This window comes from Tursiops truncatus, chromosome 1, assembly GCF_011762595.2.
Source record: "Tursiops truncatus isolate mTurTru1 chromosome 1, mTurTru1.mat.Y, whole genome shotgun sequence".
Lineage (NCBI taxonomy): Eukaryota > Metazoa > Chordata > Mammalia > Artiodactyla > Delphinidae > Tursiops > Tursiops truncatus.
Genome location: NC_047034.1, coordinates 168,751,789 through 168,760,277, shown reverse-complemented (window position 1 = coordinate 168,760,277; position 8,489 = coordinate 168,751,789). Strand labels below are relative to the sequence as shown.

The window sequence follows — 8,489 nt, the reverse complement described above, 5'->3', positions numbered from 1 at the left end:
TCAGGCAATGGAAGAGATCTCGCTGGGTTTCTGCTCTCTGCAGAAGAGAGTCCTGGGGGAGGACCAGTAGCCGGCCTGGCTGCTGCGGCGACAGCAGAAAAGCATGGACAACAGCAGGGCCAGTGCGACGATGAAGGTGAGCATCCACCAGATGATGCCCGGGTAGATGAAGGGCAGGATGAGGACGAGGAGCAGGACCAGCAGGAACAGGTGTGCCGCCAGGCGCCGCGCTGCCACGCAGTTGGCACTCTCCGTGTCCCGTTCATCCTCTCCGGCTAAGCTGGGATGCCCTGCTCTCAGGGTAGCAGGATTCACCAGTCCCTGAGGACAGAGCTGCACCTCCGGGCCCGGCTGGGCCAGCTGCCCCAGCACGGCCTCCTGGTCACGCAGGCTGCAGATGAGGCCCCCGGGGACGGCAGTGACCTTGCGGCACAGTGGGCAGGTGATGGACCAGGTGTCGTCCTGCACGCACAGCAGCAGCTTCAGGCAGACGGCACAGAAGGTATGCTGGCAGCCCAGCAGCTTGGGCAGCCGGGCACGGCTATAGGACTCCCGGCACACCAGGCACTCCAGGTTGCTATCCGCGGAGCCGCGATGGCCCCCAGCAGGGGCCGCGGTGTCAGAGGCGGTGGCTTCTTTGGACGTAAGCTGGGGCTGCTGCAGGAGCTCAGTGCAGGCCATTCTGGGCACAGGAGCCACTGGGACGCGGCTCAGGACCTGGGCATCGACAGGGAAGTGTCAGCCGGTGTCACTGGGACCTGGATGTGGTCTGACCTCAGGCTGGGCTTCTCAAGCCTCTGTTTCCTTCTCGTCGTCATCAGCCGTCTAGCACTGCTCTCCCAGGGCTGCTCAGCTTGTTTCTCGGCTCACGTTGTCCCTTCGGTTATTATTATTTCTTTCCTTGAAACCTGGGGTTAATCAGTAACTTGAGGGCCTGGAAGGGCCAAGGGGGCAGGGCCAAGGGGGCAGGGCCAGTGCGTGAATCAGGATTTTCCTGTGGCATCTGGTGCCTCATGAGTGCCCGCGGGATTATGGCTTCAGGGTACATTAGAATCACCACTGCCACCCCCTGCCCCCCACCCCAGGAGCCTTTTAAAATGCAGGTTTCTAGGTCCCAAACCCAGAGGTTGAGATTCAGCAAGGTCTGGATGGGAATCTTAGAATTTGCTCAGTTAACAAACATCACGATGATTCTAACCCAGGTGGACCAGGGGGACCTCACTTTGAGAAACACGGCCATGGGTGTTTCCCAAAAGGTTTTGGATGTCAGGATCAGCGGGAAAAAGTTTATTTGTGCTTTGAGAATGTTTGCAAGCAGGTGGCCCTGCGAAGAAGAAAGAAGTGATGGGGAAAGTATTCTGAGTAGCAGGGGAGAAAAAGTCCAGCCAAACAGTAAAACCGACACAGTCCATAGGTTATGTATCACCTGCTACTGCCAACTGTTCCTTTACAGTCACAATAATTGTATTAACCGTTACCGGTTCCCAAGCATCTCATCCCTATCCAGCTGTGCGCTTCACATACCTACTAACAGGTACAATTTGTTGTGTGCCGGGCACACTGCAGAGCCAGTAGTAATAAAAACAGCTGCTGTCTGTTTGGGCCTGCTTGGAGCCGAGCCTCGAGACAGAATCTTCACCTGCCATCTCCCTGCATCCTGGCACAGCCCTGTAAGGAAGGCGTGGCTGAGGTCTGGAAGCAAAGGCAGGGTGTGGTCAGGGCAGGCCTGCCAGCTGCCTGTCAAGGGGTCTTTCATGGGGTCAGGACCCCGTGGAATCTACCAGCGTCCAAGGTCAGGTTCCCAGCCTCTTGCGTCCAGGAACTCAATCTCGTCCTTTGGTGTAGAGGCAGTTGGCCTTCAGGCAGCTGACTCAAGCTAACAGGACTCATGTGGGACTGAAAGACATACACAGCATGCAGTTAAGAAAACGTGATTCCCATAATGGAAAAGAATAGGAAAAAGGAAAAAAATATATATGTATAACTGAATCACTTTGCTGTACACCAGAGACTAACAAGACATTGTAAATCAACTACGCTTTAATAGCAAATTTAAAATTAAAAAAGAAAATGCGATTTCCTCACTTTGCCCTGAACGTCAGAGGGTGGGGTGGTGCAATCCACCTCCTCAAAGTAATGCCTCACCTACGTCACGCCAAATCCAGAAGGACGAGCTGCACCGTCCTTTGCAGCTTCTGTCACCAGCTGAGGTCCACAGAGTCCAGCTCTTCTGACCCAGTGCTTTCCTCCGTCCTAAGGGACAGGCTCTGCTCTCTTGCTTCACCCTCCCCCTGGGTCCCCTGTCTCTGAAATGGAATTCTCCACCCTCTACCCTCGCCATCACATCTCTTCTCCTCCTCAGCCATCAGCCTGACAATCACTTATTTCTTTCTATTCTGTTCTCCCCCAGATCAAGCTGAAAGGTGCCTCAGGTCTAGCACTGGGCATCTGTTTTCTCCCCAAGCCCAGCATCCATCTCTCCTTCTACAGTGGCCTGTTTTCCTTTTGGGCAACCACTGCTCTCCACTGTCATTGTGTGTGGTTCGAAGCTCTGTGGGAGGAGAGAGGCGATGTAATTCAGGGCAGACCAATCTGCATATTCCACCCCGCTGGCTAAAAGAATTGGTTCAGACACAGGTATGTGATCTAAGCCAAACCAACGAGATTCAGTTCTGGGAGTTCTGTTGGAACAGCTCACAAGTTTCTCTCACTGCTGGGTTTCCAAGCTAGAGGATGGAACCCTGGAAGTGCCAGGAACACAGTGTGTGACACAAAAGAAAGATGAGAAAAGAGTCAGAAAAAGGCCTGATGACATTGAATGCCTTGATCCAGCCATACCTGAAGTCAGAGCTCTTTGGAGTTTTTTAGTTATAATAACCAATAAAATTTACTCTGATTTTTATTCTTAAGTCAGCTTGAGTTGGATTTCTGTCCCTTGCAAGGGAAAGACATCTGAGTAATGCAGCAATAGATGAAGAAAAGAAGCCTTTAATTGCTACCTGACACAAGACAATCGAGCTGTACATGGCCAAGGGAGAACTAACACCTGTGGGTTACTATGCCGAAAGAGACTTTGTGTCTCCTTCCTGCTTTGACCCGCATTATGTAATGCTCCTTTCTGTTTGCTAGACCCGAGGAAGGGTTGAGATAGGAGAAGAAAAAATTTGTTGAGCTGCATTCATTTATAATGAGAAATAGAAAATCAGGTGGGCAACACGGTTTGGTCAGCTTGGCCATTGACCCCCTCTCTGCTAGCCCGTTCTACTGGAAGCCAAATAATCAGGAAGGTAGCTGGATGAGGTTGTAATCAGACCAAGGGAAGTGATTTGGGGTTAGTGTCTAAATAACTTTTTGATGTTGGGGGGCAACCACCATGAAGAAAATATATATTGGTTATAACAACCCAAATATTACAGAAATAAATAAAGGAGAACGTGAAAGTTCCTTTGAAAAACTTCTGTTTTCTGAGAAATGACAGCATTTAACAGCACGTTCCTTCACGTTGCCCCCATCCTACCATCTGGGCTTGGGAGCTACTTTGTTTCTAAAGGTGCCTTGGTTTAAACATCAATTGCACTGGCTTTATACTTAGACAGCCAGCTCTTGTCACTTTGCCAGCTGCGTGGCCTTCGGCAAGTCTTTCCAACTTCATCGAAGCTCAGTTTCTCATTTTGATAAAATGGAGACAGTAACACTGTAGGAAATTGTGGGAGCTTACTTAAGCACCCCTTCCCACCTCCATCAAACCCTGCTCAGGGGAGACAGTAATTTATACACCTTGCCATCTAACTGACCTCAGTGTAATTGACCGCACCCAGGGACACAGAGGTAAGACACTTTGGTGATCTGTTTAGCCAGTGCTTCTTCTTCTTTTTTAAAAATTCATTAATTTAATTTTATTTATTTTTGGCTGTGTTGGATCTTCTTTGCTGTGTGCGGGCTTTCTCTGGTTGCGGTGAGCTGGGGCTACTCTTCTTTGCAGTGTGCAGGCTTCTCACTGCGGTGGCTTTTCTTGTCGTGGAGCACGGGCTCTAGGCGCACGGACTTCAGTAGTTGTGGCGCACAGGCTTCAGTAGTTGTGGCATACGGGCTTAGTTGCTCTGCGGCGTGTGGGATCTTCCCGGACCAGGGATCAAACCCGTGTCCCCTGCATTGGCAGGTGGATTCTTAACCACTGCTCCACGAGGGAAGTTCCCAGCCAGTGCTTCTTAAAGAGAAGTGAAGGTGGGCAGGATCTGAAGCACAGCCTGAAGCAGATCTATCCCAGGGGAAGGAAAAAATGTCTCTGGAGCCTTCAAAATGTTCAATTCATCTCGGTTTTTTATTCTACTCCATGTTACATGTGTACTTGCAGTAATATTACAATTAGAAAATTGAGTCCTTCCAAATCTTCAAATAAAACATAATTTTTAAATTGCTATACAAATGCGAATTCATTAATTCTCAGTAAAACTTTTTTTCCCCCCTTTGAAATGCAGTTTCTTCCATCCTGTGGCTTCACACAGCCCCTGGGTTGTAAGGAATCTGAGAAGCACAGCCTCAGTGAGGTTAGAATTTCATAGCCTCCTGTGAGTGGGGAAACCAGACTCAGGTCTCCTGATGGACCACCTTGGACACCCCACTTTGCAGGTCGTCACAGACCCTCACCCTACAAAGACATTTCTGATGTGACCTTTAGGTCCTGTATCAAGTTCACTAGCAAAGGCGCGAGAGGGCGGTGTTGTCATGAGTCAAGCTGCCTGATCCTTGCCTGGCCTCTGATCTTGACCAGCCCACCCTCGCTCCACACCCCAATGGCCCCAGAGAGCCATGTCCCAGCAAACACCCCATCAGCCTCATTCCCCTCCCCACCCCAGGCTGGCTGGTGTCTTAGCTCAGACTCTTCTCCCAGAATTCCTGCCTCTGTGCTCCTCGGAGCCCAGCCGGCTATGCCTCCACCCCTCTCAAAGCGTCAGTGTGTCTGAGGGTGGATGGGTGGGGGAGATGGAGGGGCAGGACTTGGAACCAAAACGACAATAACAGGAGAGTGAAGATAAGGATGGAGAGGGAGAGACCATGCAAGAAAGTGAGGGCTTCAGGTATCAACTGTGGGAGGTTGGAAATAGCGCTTTCCCCCTCTGCGGTATTTTTTTTGCGGTATGCGGGCCTCTCACTGTTGTGGCCTCTCCCGTTGTGGAGCACAGGCTCCGGACACGCAGGCTCAGCGGCCATGGCTCATGGGCCCAGCCGCTCCGCGGCACGTGGGATCTTCCTGGACCGGGGCACGAACCTGCGTCCCCTGCGTCAGCAGGCGGACTCTCAACCACTGCGCCACCAGGGAAGCCCCTATGATATCTTCTTGATCTGCCTTTTTGGCTGAGGAGCATCTGCTGGTTCAGGTCCTAAACTTGGATCTGTGCTGAGTTGTTTATGAACCTGACTTAAGCCATGAAGGTTGGAACCATCAGCTCATGAGCAATAGGTAAGACCACTTCCGTCTGACTCAGAATTATCAAAATGCGTCTACGCCTGGATTACAGAAATCAGACAGTGATCCCCTAAGGCCACATTTTCTTCGAATTTGGAATGATTCTACAGTCTAGACCCATTTCTCACTGCCACCTCTAAACTTCCTTTCCTGTCCCTCCCTCCCCCTATCTCTCTGGCTAGCTCTAGTTAACCCTTCAACTTGGAATTCTCCCTTGACCCCCTTCTGAATATCTCCTTGGAAACATCTGGCATGTCTTTGAGTCTGCATTCCCTTAACTGCCCCCTCAATTCCATGCAGCTAAGCATAGGGACCCCCACCTTTGCCGCTGGCCCAGGCCCCAGGGAGTGCACCTGGCCCCCTTAGTGGAGACAGAGCATCTCACAGGTTGTGAGAAATTTTCATCCTCACCCTCTTAACCTGTTTTGCATGTTCTCTAGTTGTTTGGACTAAGAATGTGAGTCCTGGAAGAGGAGCTGGTGGAAGAGGCATTTTCATCTCACCATGAGAGTATCGGGAGACCTCGAGTCTGGCCCCTGTCAGACTCCATTGCCTTAAACCAGCGCTCCCTAACCTTTTTGGCACCAGGGACCGGTTTCGTGGAAGCCAATTTTTCCACGGACCAGGGTGGGTGGGAGATGGTTTCGGGATGAGTCAAGCGTATTACATTTGTTGTGCACTTTATTTCTATTATTATTATGTGTAATATATAATGAAATAATTATACAACTCACCATAATGCAGAATCAGTGGGAGCCCTGAGCTCCTTTTCCTGCAACTAGATGGTCCCATCTGGGGGTGATGGGAGACAGTGACACCTGACGTGTGTTGCTTCTGTGCATCTACTCCGTAATCTCGTTTCCGTTGCCATCACTGCAGAAAACCCTGCTTCACAAAGACAGGACGTTGGAAATGGAAGCAGGCTTCTCAGTGCTTCTGTGGCAATCTCAGGCTATTCCACCTTGACTTTACTCCAGAACGTATGGAGACTGAAGTCTCAAACATACTTTTAAGGCCACCGTCATTTGCGATCTCAAGCAGTTGATCCTCTTCCAGCACGGACAAAGTCGATTCACCTGGCTTATCCACAAAGGGGTTGAGGATCCATTCCTTCCCAGTTCGGGGGTCTTTTGTGGTTGGGAAGTAATGCTCAAACTCTTTAGAAAGCTGGGATAGGTGATCATGCCCCAGCTGGGAGAAAGAAGGCCCTGGCTCAGTCTCTTTCAAAATCTCTGCTAATGTTTGAAACGTGTCAAAAATCCCAATGTTCACTTGTCCCCCCCATAATTCCAGTTTGGCTTTGAATGCAGCCACTTTATCTGCCGACTTGAACACAGTTGTTGTTCTCCCTGAAGTGACAGATTGAGTTCGTTGAGCAGGTTGAATACGTCATGCAAGTAAGCAAGTTTTGCGACCTATTCTGTGTCACTGAAATGTGCTGCCAGTGGTGACTGTCTTTCTAAAAGAAATCTCTGGAGCGGCTCTCGTAACTCAAAAGCTCTGGCCAGTGATCTACCTTTGGAAAGCCATCTCACTTCTGTGTATAAGAGAAGACGTGTGTACTCTGCGTCCATCTCCTCACAGAGCTGCACAAACAGACGTGAATTAAGGGCATACTTTAATGTGGCTGATAATTTTAATCACATCCTGCAAAACATTGTTAAGTTCAGGTGACATTTTTCGGCTAGCCAGCATTTCTCTGTGGATGACACAGTGCATAGACTCACATTCAGAAGCGACCTCTTTGAACCGAGTAGTGAAACCAGAAAGCCGTCCAGTCACGGCAGCTGCTTCATCCGTGCATGTAGCGACACAAAATGGCCAATTCAGTTTTCCTGATATGTAATCATTCAAAGACTTGAATGGTTCTGCAGCTGTGGTGTTGGTTGGCAACAAAAGTGCACACAACAAGTGCTCACGCACATCCTCCCGAAAAACGTATCGCATAAAAACAAGCATTGTTGCCTTGTTGTCAACATCGGTAGACTTGTCAACCTGGATTGCGTACCATGGTGACTCATTAATCTTCTCTACCAGTTGCGCCTCAGTATCTTCAGCTATTTCATCAATTTGTCTAGTTATGGTGCTAGCCAAAAGAGGAACACGTGCCACATTTTGAACTGCATCCTCTCCTAAAAGTTCAGGACAAATGTCCTTAGCAGCAGGCAGGGTCAACTCTTCACCAGCAGTAAAGGGCTTCTTAGCTTTAGCAACGTGGTCAGCCACTAAGAATGAGGCTCTCAGTTCAGACACATTTGATGAAGTGGTGGCCTTCAATAATTGCTTCTGTTCTTTGTGTTCACATTTTTTTCTTTTGAAAAACTCCAGAGGCTTGTCTTTGAACGCAGCGTGCTTGGTCTCCAAGTGGCAAAGCAGTTTGAGGTTTTCATGGCTTCGTCGGATAGACGGTTGCCTCATATTATACAAAGCGGGCTTGGAGAATGTGAATCACCTGTTGCAATGAACCCGGAATTTAAGTAGGACTCGGTATTTTCTTTTAAATGCAGCTTTCGTTTTGCTGGCAGACTTAGAGCCTGCCATTTCATCATTGGGTCTTTCCCCCTTTACAAAGAAGCTCTCCAGCGAAGTTTGTTTTTTACTCATTTTGGCTAGGGTTAGCTTGTGGGCTTACCAAAACTGTGACTGAGACAAGTGTGCAGGGAGGGAAAGAGGCGCGGACGGAAGTGGTAAATAAAATAATGGGTGGGCCACGGGTGGACTAAAATAAGTGTCGGATTCTGACTTAAACCTCTCTGCTAATGATAACCTGTGTCTGCAGCCACTCCCCAGCACTAGCATCACTGCCTCAGCTCCACGTCGGATCATCAGGCATTAGGTTCTCATAAGGAGCGCGCAACTGAGATCCCTCACATTCACAGTTCACGGTGGGGTTCACGCTCCTGTGAGAATCTAATGCCGTCGCTAATTTGACAGGGGGCGGAGCTCAGGTGATAATGTGAGTGATGGGGAGCGGCTGTAAATACAGATGAAGCTTTGCTCACTTGCCCGCCGCTCACCTCCT

At 49.6% G+C, this 8,489-nt stretch overlaps 1 protein-coding gene across 1 annotated transcript; it reads right to left on the bottom strand.

Moving 5' to 3' along the window:
- Positions 1-681, bottom strand: RNF186 (ring finger protein 186). The gene has a single exon (XM_004319667.2). It carries the CDS (start codon positions 679-681, stop codon positions 1-3), a length of 681 nt encoding a protein of 226 aa, XP_004319715.2.
- Positions 682-8,489: the final 7,808 nt, after the last annotated feature.